Genomic DNA, 18727 nt, shown 5'->3' with positions numbered 1-18727 from the left:
TTTATTCTTCTTTTTATCTCTTCTCTTCTCTCGTCTTCTTCTCTTCCCTTCTCTCTCTCCCTCTCTCTTCTTCTTAAATAATTAATAATAATAATTATTTAAAGTTGTTGTGTCGTCGTCTGTCTTCATCTCTTTGTCAATCTTAACGTTGTCGTCTACAATCTATCAATATATTTAAGATATGAGTTCGTATTTGGGTCTTCATTGAAGAGGGAAAGATCCCAGCTCTAATTAAGATAAAAAAAAAATATGCCTTACTGTATTTTTACTCGTTTACTGGTTTCGTCCTTTCTTGCACAGATCAAGCATAAGTAGTGGGAGCACATGCAGCTGAGCACGTGGTAGCGAAAACATGTGTACCAGCCATCACGGTGGAGAAGTGATTAATGCTTCCCCAGAGAAGTCGACGTTCACACTGCTCAACACGTTCGACGCACGGGCGAATATTGGAGACCGATAGCAGAATAGAGGATTCGGTTTCGTCCAGAATCAAATGGTTAGTATCTTTGTTGTATGGTATTCTAGCGAGGAGTGTGTTAGGTCACTGTTGCATGATGCTAAAGGAGAACATTGCTAAGATCATTGGAATGTAAACTGAATAAAGACAAATCTGTGGTCTTGTTAGCATCACGAACATTAGCAACACTCAAGTCGCTGTCGCGTATACTTTTGGCAATGAACTAAGACTAAATATAATAAATGTTGGTCCAGAATTAAGACTCCAGAAACAAGTTTCAATGAAATGTAGCCAGAGCACTGTATGTATCACCTCTGTAAGTTCAAAAACTGGGACCAGATTGGTGATAGGACAAAAGGGATTAATGGTGACTGACCTACACGGCAAGATGCTCAAGTTAGTCACTGTTGACAAGTCAGGAGAGTGGCTTGTCAGTAAGCCGCAATACTTGGCAGCCACACCTTCCGGTCACATACTGGTGTCACACACCAAAACTGATGGGACAATGCACTTGTTCAGTGGATGTGAAAACACGTATGTGTCATGCATTTCACTTGAAAGGAAGGTGTTGTGGAGTTATCCGATAAATAAAGCACGAGGTGTTACCTGTGATGCATACTCTAATGTGTATGTTGCTGATAGAGGTTTTATGAACGAGAACGTGGTTATGCTGTCTCCGGAAGGAAAGTTTGTAAAAGAAATTCTGAAGTCAGATAAAGCGGACTATTGTCCCCAAGCTTTGTATTACGACACATCTAAAGCCAGACTGTACGTCTCTAGCAAGCACTTGATCAGGATCTATGAACACAGATTCTCCAGTAACGATCTCCACTGGTAACGAGTAGTCGTCGTGAACGTTCAGTTCAAACACGAGATGATATCTTACTAAAGCATTCTTTGGACTCTGTCTTGTCCAGGGATATGGGTTGAAATACGTTAGTTCTTGTTGTTGTCGATTTGTTATTGTTGTTGTTGTTGTTTTTTGGTTTTTGTTGTAGGGTTAGTTTTTAGTTGTTGTTTTATTTGTTTTTTTGTTGTTGTTGTTTTTTGTGTGTGGTTTTTTTTTTTTTTGGGGGGGGGTGTTTTATTCACAGAACCCCTGTTTACACTTGTATCCATCACAACCAGGGGGAAGTAGTGATGGATATTTTAACATATAAATGTATTATAATTGATATATATATATATTATATATATATATAACACAGTCAGACCTCGTTACAACGACCATGTTCGTCCCTGGGTCACTTTGTCGTTATATCGAAATTGCCGGTGTATCGAATTGTCATGAGTTATTTCCATTGCTAAAATAACGTAACAAAAAAATACTAATTAATATTAACTGATGACTGAATAATTTATGCATTGCAATTATTATCAAAAACAGCAAATACACGTACATATATTAAATATGTTTTTAAAAAGCATCATTAAATATATTAAACAAGGCGAAGTCACCGTCAGTTCAATCAAGACACCTACGATTGGTACCTGTTTCGGTTACAAACTATCATGAAAAGAGAAGATTTTATTGTTCGAAGTTAATCCTTTAATTGGTTCACTAAAGGCTTATGTGCAACAGCAATACATGTCTACAGATTTCGCAGACATTGGTAGCTCGGATAGCATGTGACATAGTCGGCTCACTACGAGATCAAGGATTCTAAGTGGCTGTGTGTGTACTGCCAACGTGCTACGGTAGATAGATAGATAACTATTTTAACGTGCCCATATACCACTAGGGTTTCGAACACGCAATCCAGAGTCCGACCTCCGATAAGAAGCTATGTACTTCGTTCTTAAACAAGGAAAACGCTGTAATATATCTATTCACTGTCAGCTTAAATTATTTGATTGCATGGTTATACCAGTCTTTTTATACGGATGCGAAACATGGGGTTTCGAAAGTTTAGCTTCCATAGATAAACTGTATAATAAATTTTTTAAACTACTGTTACCAGTGAGGAATTCTACACCGTTGTACATGTTGTATGGAGAACTTGGACGTTTCCCGGTAACTATAACTGTAAAGCTAAGGATGATTACTTTTGTGGTTCAGACTAATTACAGGCAAGCAGTCCAAGTTATCATTATTTGTTTATAGATTGTTGTTGAATGACTACAATAATAATATTTACAAACATAAATGGATAGACTTTGTAAAATCAATATTGGATAACATTGGTTGTACATATATATGGATGTCACAATGTAGTAGAATTGCAAGTGCTACACTTTTTAAAGAATTTATTTCTTTAAGACTTAAAGATCAATTCCTACAAACATGGTACAGTCATATCGATAATTCCGGAAAAGCTTCAAATTACAAACTGTTAAAATATTGTGTTACATTTGAGACATATTTAACATCACTTGAGAAAAAACACTGGTGTCCATTATTACGTTTTAGACTCTCAAACCATAATCTCCCCATTGAAACAGGTAGATGGACACGAATACCACTACATGATAGAATATGTCCCCTCTGCAACAATAACGACATCGGAGACGAGTTCCATTATATACTTAAATGTCCATTTCTTTAAAGAACCCAGAATTATTTACTTACCACAATACTGTCAATCGAAACCTAATACATATAAATTTTATAATATCTTCAACAGCAAGAAAACCGGTGTCCTTCGTAAATTGTCAATTTTCTGTAAATTTATTATGAATACCTTTAAGTCCCCCGGCTAAAATACCTATATGGATATGTATTTTATGTATGTATGTATGTATGTATGTATGTATATATAAATATATATATTTGTTTATTTATTTATCTGAAATACTTATACGTTTGCCATCTTGTCAAAATATATGTATAATTGTATTATGTACCTCATATGCCGTGGTTTACGGCCTGAGAGTAAATAAAGTTCTGTTCTGTTCTGTTCTGTCGCCGTACACCAAAGTTACGGCTGCCCGTGACCCGGTGTACGCGACGCGGTACTCTATCAGCGTCCCACACGAAGCAATTAATCCCCCAGGTGGGTGGGGGGGGGGGGTTAACATGAGAGAGCATGGAACAGCGTCCGTCTTCATCGCCAGCTCGAGTAGGTCTGAACGTGCTACGGTGTCTGTGATTATGTAATGCCGTTGTAAAGAGGTGTTTTTAGACGTCGGATGCACGTTTGTTCCTAATTTGCTTTGTCGGTGTCGGAAGGTGTGAATTCCTGTGTAATGAATAGAATAACACTGATGTACGTTTGTTCCCGACAATTTGTGATCGGATGGTGTAAATGTCGTAGTAACGACGGTCGTTGTAACGAGGTCTGACTGTATATATATATATGTGTTATGTATATATATATATATATATATATATATATATATATATATATATATATATATATATATATATATATATTCTTACATTTATTACACACACATTATCATATACTACTAAATTAAAATCACTTATATGGATACTTTACTATGGATACTTTACAGAGAGAGAGAGAGAGAGAGAGAGAGAGAGAGAGAGAGAGAGAGAGAGAGAGAGAGAGAGAGAGAGAGAGAGAGAGAGAGAGAGAGAGAGATAGATAAACAAACAAACATACATCATTATAATTGGGTATACATGCTAGATGTACATGACAATCGAAATACAAACACACAAAAACTGAATATTACTATAAAATTCTGTCCAATTATTGCCTGGCTACATATTACATAAATTACAATACACAGCCCACTTTGTTTGACATTTATGGTGTAAACTTTTACTATGATGGATGCTTCGTTCAATTATGTATCTTGATTTTAAAACATATTTGAAATGTTTAATATTTGGTAATGTATCCGTTACTTTACATTTGTAAATAAAGAACTTTGAAAGTAATAAAAAGAGATAAAAAATATCATCTGTTATTGTTTTGTTATTTTCACCAAGAAGAATCAATTCAGCATCAAGAGACAAGTTATAAATGTGTGGACAGTTATGGAGTATCAGCTGGATAAAAGCATTCCAAAAGAGATGAACTATAGTTTCTGGAGTGCCTTTATACAATGTACAAAAATTATTATCAGTTTTGTTGATTTTTAATAAAAAACAGATTAGTTGTGAAAATTCTATGTAGTAACCTGCACTGAAACCATCGTAACTTTGTATCTGGGGTTGTCTTAAACGGCTTGGAATATATTTTTGTCCACTCGATATCGGAATGAAACAATTCTTCCCATTTTGATTCAGCCTTTATGTTTGTTTTATTTGTTAATATATAATACTTAAATAGTATTGTTTAGAGCCCTTTTTAATTGAGAAGAGTTTTCTCATAACATTAGTGTCATCCAGTAAAGAGAAGGTGTCTGGTTGTACAATTTGTAAACTTGAGAAATATTTTCTAATTGCTTGAACAACACCATAATAAGTCATAAACGATATTTAAGTGTCGCAATTGTCTAGAAATTTCATTAAAGTACATATTTTACCCTTTCTATTAAAAAGTCTGTAATTTATTAGATACCTTTTTAATACTATTTCGAGATATAAAAAGGCTTTTTGTCAATAAAAATATTAGGATTGTAAAATACTGGTTCTGTTAAAACACGAAATATTATCAACAAAACATTCGAAGGCATTTCCAAAATAAGTTATTTATTTTGTCCATTAAGTTAGCAGGGTATGAATTTCCAAAATTAGCAATATTGATAAAATCGGGATATACCGATACGAGAACATCCTTTCATTTGAAACGTTGTGTAACATTGAACATCTTTCTAGTCCATATGCGTTTCAGTGCTTTTACATATGAATATATATCAACCATGCCAACTCCTCCGTCACTAACAGGACGGCAAACTACTGTTCTTTTGATGCTATCAGGTTTATTATTCCAGACAAATTTAAATAACATATGGCTTAGTTCTGTAAGAAAATGGCCGGGGGGGGGGGGGGGGGGGTGGAAGAGTCAAAAAAAGATCATTAAGTTTAGAAATAACCAATGATTTAATTATAGCAATTCTACCTGGGGGGGGATAATAAAACGTTCCATCCATCAATTAATAATTTGTTTAATTTCAAATAATTTATTTTCAAAATTAATGTTGGTAATTTCTTTAATATTTGTTGTGATTTTATTCCAAGAATCTTAAATATTTTTGGATTCCATTCAAGTTTTAGGTTTGGTAAATATACATCTTTACAATTTGTTTTGGAACCTATCCATACAACTTGGGATTTATCATAGTTAATATACAAACCAGACATATTTGCAAAGTCATTGAGTACCATAACAGTTGTTTCGAACGATTTTTTACTCCCATCCAGAAAGAATTTGGTGTCATCTGCATATTGTATCATGAGGAGATTATGATTATTAAAAGTCTAATATCTGGATTATTCCTAATCATAAGAGCCAGAATCTCTGCTCATAATAAAAAAATATATGGAGATATTGGGTCGCCTTGTCTACAGCCTCTATGAATTTCGAACCCTGGAGATAAGGTACCATTAATTATTAAGCAAGATTTAATAGTTTTATGTAATGTTTGGATCCATCTTCTTATGTCATTTCCAAAGCCGAAAAAAGATCAAGTATTTTCAATGAAGGACCAGGATACTGAATCAAAGGCTTTTTTTCTAAATCTACTAAAAATAGCATCCCTGGAATATTAAATAATTCAGTATTAACCAACGAATCATTTATTAAACGAATGTTATCACCAATATATATATTTGCCATGAAATCTGTTTGGTCTTTACTAATTAAATTTTTTGGAAGAACCTTTTTTAGACGTTCAGCAATGATTAAAGACAGTAGTTTAAGAGAGTAGTTCAAGAGAGAGATTGGACGCCTTTTTTTAAAAATTGTTTTGGTTTATCACCTTTAGGGATACACGTAATAATTCCTTTTGAGTAACACAAAGTTCACCTTTTTTAAAACCTTCATTTCTTTCCAGAAAAATTTATAAAATTCGTAGGTAAATCCATCTGTGCCAGGGCTCTTATTATTTTTTGTGTGTTTTTTAAAGTATTTAACAATTCATCATAAGTAATTTCTCCTTCAAGGGAATTTGCTTCTTCGTCATTTAATTTATTTACTGCGAAATGTTGAGAAAAAACGGAGTCAAGATCGTACTTTAGAATTAAATGTTCTTTTGATGAAAACAACTTTTCATAAAATTTCTTAGCTTCCATACATATATCTCGTGTGTCTGGTACAATAGTACCATTGTCTAGTACAATTTTAGTTATAGATTTGCTAATAAAGTTTCTCTTTTCTAAATTGCAAAAATATTTATTAGTTTTTGTGTTGAAAAAGTCAGTTTATTGCAAAACGGCACATTAATTAAAATGCAATCAGTATATCTGAATATTTAAAAGGTCCATTGATCAATAAATTTATGAAAAGATATGCCAAATTTGGTTGGGGGGTATTCAATTGAGCCCAGAGATCATGTTAGAGTAGGATGGAATGGGAAATTAAAAAAATATTTGTTATTGCAATTTGACACTTTATTGCGAAATAACACTTTGAAAAAATGCATTAGCGTGTCGTTTTGCAATAAACTCAAATATTTATTTATTTATTTTATTATTGATAAAAGTTGGAATGGGAAATTGTTCACCACGTCCAGTTAAAGACATAAAGTGATTTTGAGATAATAAGAAAGTCGTTTTCTGTTAAAAGAGGCAGTTTATTGCAAAACGGCACTTTAATGGAAATGCAGTATATCTGACAATTTCAAAAGTCCATTGATCAACAATTTTATGAAAAGATATGCCAAATTAGGTTTGGGGGTATTCAGTTGAGCCCAGAGATCATGTTAGAGTAGGTTGGAATAGGAAATTAAAAAAATATTTTGTATTGCAATTTGACACTTTATTGCGAAATGACACTCCCCAACTTTTAGAGAACTCTTTGAACGAAGGAAATTTAACGACGCACTCAACACATTTTATTTACGGTTATATGGCGTCAAAAATATGGTTAAGGACCACACAGATATTGAGAGAGGAAATCCGCTGTCGCCACTTCATGAGCTACTCTTTTCGATTAGCAGCAAGGGATATTTTATATGCCCCATGCCACAGACAGGATAGTACATACCACATCCTTTGATATACCAGTCGTGATGCACTGGCTGGAACGATAAATAGCCCAATGGGCTACGTTCAGGTACTGTCGGTCCACACGAGGCCTCTGTAGTAGATGATCACACTGAAGAGAGAGTAGACAACGTCTAGTAAGCGCCTTGTGGTGAAGCCGTTGTCTCTTGGGTCTGCTAAAGTGGGTATCCAATCCGTTGGTCCCTTGAGGAATTACCGCACCTCTAAATTTCACCTGTCCAGGGACAGTCAGCAATGAAGAGAATGGAAACGGCCTTCCAATCCTCAATCCAAATCAATTGTACGCCAAGAGGTCGCCAGTAGCTTCCCAGATAACCCTGAGACTTACTGTTGTGACGCCGCGCCTTACCCCTGCGCCTATCTTGGGCCACTACCTAGCACCTCTTAATTCGTACAGGTCGATACAGTTAATGTATGACAGGCAGAACCTCGGGGATTAAAACACCTTCAATAGTGTTAAAACAGCATAGCATCAATTCTATAAATGATGTGCAACCCTAACCCGAGTACTCTGACTGCAAGAGAGCTAGACGGACATTTGGACATAAATAGTGTAGTTATGTCCAAATGACCGTCTAGCTCTCTTTCAGTCAGAGTACTCGGGCTAGTGCAACCCTGATCCCAATAGAATGAGTGCACGTCAGTGTCGTTTCAAGGAATCATAGTCACCTCGTACTCAAGTCATATTGTATTATCCATTTCGTACCATGCTGCCTGGTCATTTCGTACCCTAGTCATTTCGTACCTTGGTCATTTCGTACCATTGCAAAAAGTCATTTCGTACCCTAGTCATTTCGTACTATTGTGAAAAGTCATTTCGTACCCCAGTCATTTCGTACCCAAGTCATTTCGTACCCCAGTCATTTCGTACCTTGTCATTTCATACTACATGTGCAGCATATCGTTATTGATACCCATAATACCTGTCAACTGTTATTTCCATTTTACCTGACAAGAGCTGTATATAGTACTTACTACTAACTGCCAACTTCGATGTTGTGTGAAATGGCTCCAAATAATTAGTCAAAAAAAAAACAACATAATGGACCAACACAATATTATTTATTTATTAGGTCTTCTTATCAAACTTTGGACAAGTTAAAATTTTGCATAAGGAAAAAAAAAAGTTATACATGTATATTAACTTCAGTCACTGCTTCATTCGTTAGAACTGAAATTTCACTCAAGCACTTGAGGGTGGAGTCACAATTTGATTTGTAGCATCCAAAGGCAAGACACATGACGTCGGTATCATTCCATTCCATAAACTAGACATGTTCCCGGTTCAGAAGATATATGATACAAAAGTATATATCTCCGGACACGTTTTTTCATTTGTATTGGCTCTGGCCCCCTGACTACAGGGTGTTGTATGATGAGCAGGACTGAGGGATGTTTTCCGGTGTTTGGGCATCTGTATAGGTGCCACGGACATTCATTAGAGTGGGTAAGTTTGAGAGTAGGCGGTAATGCTCAGTTCTCATTCTAAAGATGATTACTTGCTCAGGCACGGCGGAGCAGGGGGAGGGGCTGGGGAGGGACTCTAGCCCACAATAATTCTGAATAAAAAATAGTATTGCTAATAAATTAACGAACCTCCCTAAAAACTCTGTCGCTTTACCCCTTCGACCTCAGTCAGACTCTCCCCCCCCCCCCCCCCCCCCCCCCCACACACACATCAATGTATACATGCTTCCGCCGTGCCTATTGCTGTGTCCTGTCAAAGGTTTCAAGGTAATCTTTCTCTTTTTCCACTTCCATTCTTGCCTTCCAGGTGGTGTTAAGGGTGTTCTTTATGATGGTTTTCACCTCCGAGTACCGGCCTAGGTGGCGTCGTGGTTAGGCCATCGGTCTACAGGCTGGTAGGTACTGGGTTCGAATCCCAGTCGAGGCATGTGATTTTTAATCCAGATACCGACTCCAAACCCTGAGTGAGTGCTCCGCATGGCTCAATGGGTAGGTGTAAACCACTTGCACCGACCAGTGATCCATAACTGGTTCAACAAAGGCCATGGTTTGTGCTATCCTGCCTGTGGGAAGCGCAAATAAAAGATCCCTTGCTGCTAATCGGAAGAGTAGCCCATGTAGTGGCGACAGCGGGTTTCCTCTCAAAATCTGTGTCTGACGCCATATAACCGTAAATAAAATGTGTTGAGTGCGTCGTTAAATAAAACATTTCTTTCTTTCTTTCGTTAAATAAAACAAACTTTACGTTTTTTTACTTTCACGTCTGAGTATGACGTGGGATTGGATATCTGCAGTAGTCTGCTTCTCGCTTTAGAGAGCCCGTCTGCTTTTTCATTACCTGCCACGCCTGTAGTGCCCACAAATGTCATCCCTTGGCCGTTCTGTTGCGAAAACGGTAACGCAGTTATTTGCAAAATTTCATCTCGGTACCTCACAGCATTCAAATTGCCTTCAATCACAATCATCTGGGCCCGGCCTGTGGCTGTAACTCCACCCCATATCATAACGGCACCACCTCCAAAACGATCCCCTTCAAGAAACATTGCGTGACGTAACGTTCACCTTGACGTCTGTAGACACGTGTCCTGTCGTTAGATCAGCGGAGAAGGAAGGAAGGAAGAAGGGATGTTTTATTTTTACGACACTCAACACATTTTATTTACGGTTATATGGCGTCGGACATATGGTTAAGGACCACACATATATTGAGAGAAGAAACCCGCTGTCGCAACTTCATTAGCAGCAAGGGATCTTTTATATGCACCATCCCACAGACAGGGTAGTACATACCACGGCCTTTGATATACCAGTCGTGGTGCACTGGCTGGAACGAGAAATAGCCCAATGGGCCCACCGACGGGGATCGATCCCACACCTACCGCGCATCGAGCGAGCGCTTTACCACTGGGCTATGTCCCGCCCCTCTATGGAGAAGAAGACGGGATTCATCAGTGAAGAGGGGGGCGAGACGTAGCCCAGTGGTAAATCGCTCGCTCGATGCGCGGTCGGTCTGGGATCGATCCCCGACGCCATATAACCGTAATTAAATGTGTTGAGTGCGTCGTTAAATAAATAGTTTTTCCTTCCTTCATCAGTGAAGAGGACACGTCTCCAGTCACGTGCTGTCCATCACAGGTGTTGTCTGCACCACTGGAGACGTGGACGTCGATGTTCTGTCGTCAGAATTGGCCTTCTGGCTGGGCGTCTTGCACGGATGCCGTAGATGCGTAAACGTCGTTGGACTGTCCTCGCTGATACACTTCTGTTACCAGGGATGGTACTGGCTACGAGGGTTACTTGCTGGAACCTGTTTCGCAGATGCGTGGTTTTGTTGATATCGTTGCCATAAGTGCCATATGGTGTTTCTGTGGACGTTGAATTGACGTGCGACGTCACGCTGCGAGGTCCCAGATTCAAGCATCCCTATGACTCGCCATCTGTCGTTTTGACTGAGCCGTGGCTTGACGAAATTGCATCAAACAGTTCACTAATGGTGTTTTTCTGACTTCTGGACTTCTGGCTGCACAGAGTGGCAATGATTTGCGACTGAATGTCTGGCCTTTTATGGTGAACACTGGACATGTTTTCTCCCGAATAGTCCATGTTTCTTGCACAACGCATGCAATCGCTGCAACAACATCTTGGATGTATTTCTGCGAGCTGTTTCATGCACATTTTCTCTGGTTTTCATCCATAAATCCATTCGCTAATTTAGTACTCCAAACAATTCATGTCACAATAACTTTTGCCTTTTAGTATATTTATTTTCAGTCCTCGTTTCCAGTCCGGACACACACAATGTGTTGAGTCCGAATTTGAGTCCCAGTCAGCAAAATAAAAAGTATCAGAAATCAACGTGCAACAGAAAGTGCCGTGTTGTGTTTGAAGTGATACGAGGAGGCGATTTATTGACCAAATATGTAATTTTGTGTACTAGATTACGTATACAGTAAGTTAGATACTCAAATATAGGTAGTACAAATGCACCCTCGATCATAATTAATTATTATTATTAACCTTAGGGTTTGAGGGTTATTTCCCCTGGTTAGGGTGTTAGGGTTTGGGTTAGGGTTTCCTTTGGCACTGTCACTAACCCTAACCTAACTTTGGAGTTTTAAGGTTTATACATGACAGTGCTAAGGGGGGTCCAACCGGGCGGATATTATTTACGGTTATATGGTGGCTAATATGCAGATATTTGAGAGGAAACCTGCTGTTGCCACTTCATGGACTACTCTTTTCGATTAGCAGCAAGTGATCTTTTATATGCACCATCCCACAGACAGGATAGCACATACCACAGCCTTTTATATACCAGTCGTGGTACACTGACTGGAACAAGAAATAGCCTGATGGGTGCACCGACGGGGATCGATCCCAGACCGACCACGCAGCAAGCATGAACTGTACCACTGAGCTACGTCCCATTCCACTCCAATCAGAATAGGTCCACTGGCAAGGTTTGATCCTATGACCAAAAACACTTCAGGAGGGCACAATATTTCATGAGAACCGTTGTTCTGTTCGCATGCAGGTTACGCAACTTTAATAAAATCACGAGAACTGCCATTCGGTTACGTGGTGAACAATTACATTCTAAAATTAAAAGTACCATATATCAGTAATGAAAGTGAAAATTAGTTTATGTTTTTAAATACATTTGAACCATCAATGTAGCACAGAACGGTAGTTCAAATGTTTTAGGATTAGGCAGGCCTAACTCATTGGTTACGAGAACTATGTTCACGTAACCAAACAATCGTTTACCTTAGTAAAACTCGCGTGAACTGATTTCCGGTTACCTAAGATTTTGAAATATTGTCCCCAACTTCAGGAGAGTGGTCTACCAAGAGAGCTGGATCCTGCCCCTTTTTCAAACAGGTTAATAAAATAGGTTACTTTGACATACACAATCTAAATCTACTTTAATACTAGCCTTTGTGTCCTCAATAATCAAGTGTTATTTCTACTTTTGCTTTCATCTAAACACTGCAAAGTGTTTTACGAAATAAATATGCTGTATTCCAAAATGTACCCTTAAATCATAGTCTCGAAACAAGCATCAACAGTTTTGCATGTTATGAGGCTGCCGCTAAGTAGGCCCTAAGTAGACAAAAACAAATTACAATTTTTTTTTTAAAGTAATCAAATTAATTTTGATTTGAAGTTCTATTATTAATCTTTTGTGTTTATTGTTGATAATAAAATGTGTCAAAATTTGTGTATGCTACATGTAAGGTGTTTTAAATTAGAAAAATCCAATATGGCCGACATTGGAAATGAAAATGGCTAACTTGAAATGTGTACAACAAACTACTACTATAACATACTAATTATCATGGTTCCTTCCAGTTTTTTATAAGAGTACTTTACTGTATATAGTATTTGTCCAACAGTTTCCTGTAGTACTTTGATTGGAAACAAACAACGAGTTCTAAATTGAGCATGCACAATGCTACAGTGTTCACAGATCTGGGTCAAAGGTCAGTATAGTTGGGATATGACTATAGTGCTTGTTTAGGGCTTGTGATTGCCATTGCTTATCTTATTATTGTCTTAAAAATCTCTGTAGCATAAACTTGAAATATGTGTGTGCTATACATCATTTTAGCAAATTAAGAATAAATGTCCAAATCAAATTTGTTCAAAGTATTTGCCATTTCTGTTTGACAAACATGGTAATTTTGGTTTGTTTTTCATAAACAAATTTGTTTTAAAAAGATTTATGAACCATTACAATTTTTTATTTTTTTAAAAGTTGCCTCCTCTCACTTCTGTAAGTTGAACATATGCATGGGTCTCCTTTAGACCTTGAATTCATTCATTATTTCATTAATTCATTATTTCATTCATGTTATCTTTTATGTTATAGACTGTACTAATTTTATTTGTTTTCCTGTAAAATGTGTCCAGCTGGATGACTTAAAATAACGGTTATTTCATTTAGTGCTATTTGCATGGTGTCTTGTTTTGAAGACCAGGACTAGGTAATTCAGAGGCTATTTATTACAGGTGAAACATGTCAAGATGTGAAAAATTAGCAATCAGTGACACCTGTACCGAGATACATGTACACCCATCGAGTCTGTACAGTGATTTTCAGTGCTCGAAATAGCAAACTGCGAAAAGCGAAAAGCCGTCCATTTTAGACCTGACAGTTGAAATTGCAATTCACCTGCTACATGTAAAACTGCCACAAAATTGCAGGTAATTTTTTAAGAGACAGATGTATGACAAAAGTGTGTAAATATAAAAGTGTGCGCCCCCCCACCCACACACACACTCACATTTTTTGGCATCTTCCAACACCACTGGATAATGTTAGATATATATTTGTAAGACTGTGAGGTGACATTTAATAAGTTAGCTGGATTTTAAAAAGACCGTAAATTTTAATTTTATTAAAAAAAATTTTTTAATACATGGAATATACTGTGAAGTCAGCATTCTTAGCCTAGGTATTTTACAAACATAAATTACAACAAGCATTTAACACGATGCTGAAATCAACAGCAACAACATGGTACAAATTATGAAATTGTTGGGGGTGGGGAATTGATGGGTTACTTATATAAAAAAAAGTTGGAAAAACCCCACATAATTAGCTGAATTAAAGGCCAGCACAACTGTTTTCAACCCACTACCCCACTTATTTTGGCTTGATTTGTGTTATACTGATGCTAAAAATGTAAGCGTCTTGAAAAAAATTCCTGGGGAAAGGCCTGTGTGTACAATTATTTTATCTGCTATTAGCTTGTGCTTGTGTTCAATTTTAATTCCATAATGCTGTAAACTACATCTCAAAGACCTGTCGTAATTTCCCACTTGTTGTCCCAAACCCTCCTCTCATCCTGTGATGTCTTACTTCCAGTAGGTCATATTTCTTCTCAGGTTTTAGCAGGACATATTTGTTTTGGCCTGCTTTTTATAAAAAAATAATAACAGCAGACTGTATTTTACTGCCTATTTTGAGCCCTGATATTTATAATTTTGTAGAAATATGGAGAGCGTGCAAGCGAGAATCCGAAAGCTGTCTGCCAGCCATGTTTGTTTTGTTGGACTGTGTGTGACAATCGTGTACCTGTTCCGAGCTGGAGATTCATATTTCTTACAACCCGTCTGGCGGAAGAGAGTCGAGAACCAGGCATACTTCAACACCCTGTTCCCGACGGACAAGGATCGTCTCCCATCACCTGTGGTCACTGATCTCGAGAGCGATGGAATAAACGAGGTGGTGCTGATAACTCCTGATTTAAAGCTGTGTATTTTAGCGATCCCCGATCACGTGACCAGTGAGAAGACGCTCCCACACGTGGTCATCAAACACAGAGTGAGGCTGCCGACACGCACCATCCGAGATGACAAGGCGAGTCGTCCGGTGGTCATGGAAACCGGATTCACGCAGCCGTACTTGTCAATGATGCAGATCAGAAAGCAGGTTTGCACAGTTGATTTGTTTTCAGAATGATTCCTAGGTGGGGGCACTAAGATAGGAACGTTTGTTTATAATGACACTTCATCACATTTTGAACAATAGCCATTCCAAATCTAACATGTAGTTATTTTGACAGAGAGAGAGACAGATCGAGAGAGAGGAAACCTGCAGCAGATACACAATACACAAGCAAATGTTTTTATTTCAAGTCACAAAATTGTCAGGGAGCACATTATTTAACATACCGGTATTTGACTTTTAGCAGTTTAGGCTACCACCAAAGAAGAAAAAAACATCTATTTGCCCTGTTCATAATTTTATCATCATTTGATCTATATTTTTATTTCACTATCCCTATCAGAATAAATCTTATATTTTATCTTTATTTGCATTAAAAATCTTAATTTAGCAAGTCCTGTTGCACACAAAATTTACATTTTGGTATACAAATGTATATTAGGGCCCTGTTTTACGAAGCAATGATAATTTTTATGTTAACACATAAATGTATAGCTACGTTGTGCACTTGAAACAACTTATTACGGTGAACTTGGCACCAAGATTGCATTGGACTAATTATTCTTCCATTTTATTTTTAAATATTTGATTGTACTGATTATATTTGCATTTTGCAGATTATCATCATAGTAATGGATGACTGGCAAGTCCTGTGTTACAGTTATGAACTGAAGTTGCTATGGCAACGTAAACTGATGGACAAGTCACAGCTTAAAGATGCATATGAGGTTAAGTCAATGGGCGCACTGGTGACTTCTCATTCTGTGCGGAAGAATGATGATGGGTTAATTGTTATCGGTGGCAGCATGATGCACAAAGTACATACACAACAGAATGACCCGAATCTGGCACATCGGTTAGTTTTTAGATTTATTCCAGGTAAAACTTATTCTTCAGAAACCCATTAAATTTTTTTACAATTTACATTTTATGCAGATAATATTTATGAAAGTAATGTCTGTTGGCCAGTTGACAAAACTAATGGACCAATTCCAAAAATTGCATTTTGGCAGTCAGGGCTCGACCTTAGCAGTTGCCCGGGGTGTTTTGGCTACCAATTCCTCACTCTGGCTACCAGATGTCTAAACCTGGTAGTCCGCCAGGCTACTAGATTTTTTTGCACCTTCGGTTACTCTGCAGTCAATAAGATGCTTAAACACCTAAACAAAGCATCCTAAAATAAGGTTTAAGTAAAAAAATCAAAAAAAAATCTGTTTTTTTCTTTCCTTTTTTAAAAGTCTATTAAAATTATGGGCTACCAATTTTACTGAGCACTACCAGATTTCATAACCTGGAAGCCCGGTGGGCTACCACTGAAAAAGGTTAAGGTCAAGGCCTGGCAGTGTTACTTGTATAAGTGAGGGGTGGGATGTAACCCAGGGGTAAAGCGCTTGCTTGCACTGTAGGTTTGGGATTGATACCAGTCTGTGGGCTTATTGGGCTATTTCTCGTTCCAGCCAGTGCTGTAGTATGTGCATGTAAAAGATCCCTTGCTACTAATAAAAAAAATGTTGCGGGTTTCTCCTCTAAGACTATATGTCAAAATGACCAAATGTTTGACATCATATAACCGATGATTAATAAATCAGTGTGCTCTTGTGGAGTCGATAAACAAAACAAACTTCTTCTTTTTTTGTATAAGTGAAAAGTACTGTAATTTTGTTTTCAAAATGGAGCAGGGCCAAAATTAAAAAATTTGTTGATATTTTCAGAACATTGGAAATACAGCATATTGAACGTCATTTAATGTTTAAAGGACGACTCATTATTTATTTTCTCAAAGAAAAAAATGGAGACTGACTTTTATCCTCGGAGCAGGCGAGGAAGAATATTTAGGATTTATTTTATTATAGCCTTAAGAAACATTTAGTATTTCTGTTGTTGAAATACTAATTTACTAGCCAGCTGCTGGTATCACGGCTAAAAGCAGCCATTACTTGATTTTAATTTGTTATGCTTCTGTTCAATTAGGGTTGAAGCATATACACCTCGGCTAGTATACATGTACCTTGGCTGCCTGTTGGCCTGGGTTGATCATTAGGTATTAATGGTTACTGAGAAAAGAAGTTGGTGTAGTGACTTTACATCTTTAACGATTAAAATTTATTATGAGTGGGAACCGGTACCAGGATGAGAAATGCACCAGTGGCAGGATCTAGTTCAGGTGGTAGATCGCTCTCCTGGCATGAACGATCTAGTTCAGGTGGTAGACCGCTCTCCTGGCATGCTTGGGACGAACGATCTAGTTCAGGTGGTAGATCGCTCTCTTGGCATGAACGATCTAGTTCAGGTGGTAGACCGCTCTCCTGGCATGCTTGGGACGAACGATCTAGTTCAGGTGGTAGATCGCTCTCCTGGCATGAACGATCTAGTTCAGGTGGTAGACCGCTCTCCTGGCATGCTTGGGACGAATGATCTAGTTCAGTTCGTAGATCGCTCTCCTGGCATGAACGATCTAGTTCAGGTGGTAGACCGCTCTCCTGGCATGCTTGGGACGAACGATCTAGTTCAGGTGGTAGACCGCTCTCCTGGCATGCTTGGGACGAACGATCTAGTTCAGGTGGTAGATCGCTCTCCTGGCATGCTTGGGACGAACGATCTAGTTTAGTTGGTAGATCGCTCTCCTGGCATGCTTGGGACGAACGATCTAGTTCAGTTGGTAGATCGCTCACCGCTCTCCTGGCATGCTTGGGACGAACGATCTAGTTCAGTTGGTAGATCGCTCACCTGGCATGCTTGGGACGATCGATCTAGTTCAGTTGGTAGACCGCTCTCCTGGCATGCTTGGGACGAACGATCTAGTTCAGGTGGTAGACCGCTCTCCTGACATGCTTGGGACGAACGATCTAGTTCAGTTGGTAGACCGCTCTCCTGGCATGCTTGGGACGAACGATCTAGTTCAGTTGGTAGATCGCTCTCCTGGCATGAACGATCTAGTTCAGGTGGTAGACCGCTCTCCTGGCATGCTTGGGACGAACGATCTTGTTCAGGTGGTAGACCGCTCTCCTGGCATGCTTGGGACGAACGATCTAGTTCAGGTGGTAGATCGCTCTCCTGGCATGCTTGGGACGAACGATCTAGTTTAGTTGGTAGATTGCTCTCCTGGCATGCTTGGGACGAACGATCTAGTTCAGTTGGTAGATCGCTCACCTGGCATGCTTGGGACGATCGATCTAGTTCAGTTGGTAGACCGCTCTCCTGGCATGCTTGGGACGAACGATCTAGTTCAGGTGGTAGACCGCTCTCCTGACATGCTTGAGACGAACGATCTGGTTCAGGTGGTAGACCGCTTTCCTGGCATGCTTGGGACGAACGATCTAGTTCAGGTGGTAGATCGCTCTCCTGGCATGCTTGGGACGAACGATCTGGTTCAGTTGGTAGACCGCTCTCCTGGCATGCTTGGGACGATCAATCTAGTTCAGTTGGTAGACCGCTCTCCTGGGACGAACGATCTGGTTCAGTTGGTAGACCGCTCTCCTGGCATGCTTGGGACGATCGATCTGGTTCAGTTGGTAGACCGCTCTCCTGGCATGCTTGGGACGAACGATCTGGTTCAGGTGGTAGACCGCTCTCCTGGCATGCTTGGGACGAACGATCTGGTTCAGGTGGTAGACCGCTCTCATGGCATGCTTGGGACGAACGATCTGGTTCAGGTGGTAGACCGCTCTCATGGCATGCTTGGGACGAACGATCTGGTTCAGGTGGTAGATCGCTCTCCTGGCATGCTTGGGACGAACGATCTAGTTCAGGTGGTAGATCGCTCTCCTGGCAT

General features: G+C 38.8%; 1 protein-coding gene across 3 annotated transcripts in view; it reads left to right on the top strand.

Annotated features, from left to right (window-relative positions):
- Positions 1 to 11328: 11328 nt before the first annotated feature.
- Positions 11329 to 18727, top strand: part of LOC121388325 — a 28627-nt gene continuing 21228 nt past the window's right edge. For 2 of the 3 annotated variants that reach the window (XM_041519622.1, XM_041519620.1), the window contains exons 1-3: positions 11329 to 11451; positions 14499 to 14940; positions 15573 to 15811. In XM_041519622.1, the coding sequence (XP_041375556.1) occupies positions 14503 to 14940; positions 15573 to 15811 (677 nt within the window). In that variant the 5' untranslated portion in view covers positions 11329 to 11451; positions 14499 to 14502. Of the gene's footprint in view, positions 11452 to 12882; positions 12986 to 13514; positions 13710 to 14498; positions 14941 to 15572; positions 15812 to 18727 lie in introns of those variants that run through there. The other variant, XM_041519621.1, reaches the window with a different exon arrangement.

This window comes from Gigantopelta aegis, chromosome 14, assembly GCF_016097555.1.
Source record: "Gigantopelta aegis isolate Gae_Host chromosome 14, Gae_host_genome, whole genome shotgun sequence".
Lineage (NCBI taxonomy): Eukaryota > Metazoa > Mollusca > Gastropoda > Neomphalida > Peltospiridae > Gigantopelta > Gigantopelta aegis.
Note: the sequence above shows the minus strand (reverse complement) of the source record. Positions and strands in the feature narration are given on the sequence as shown.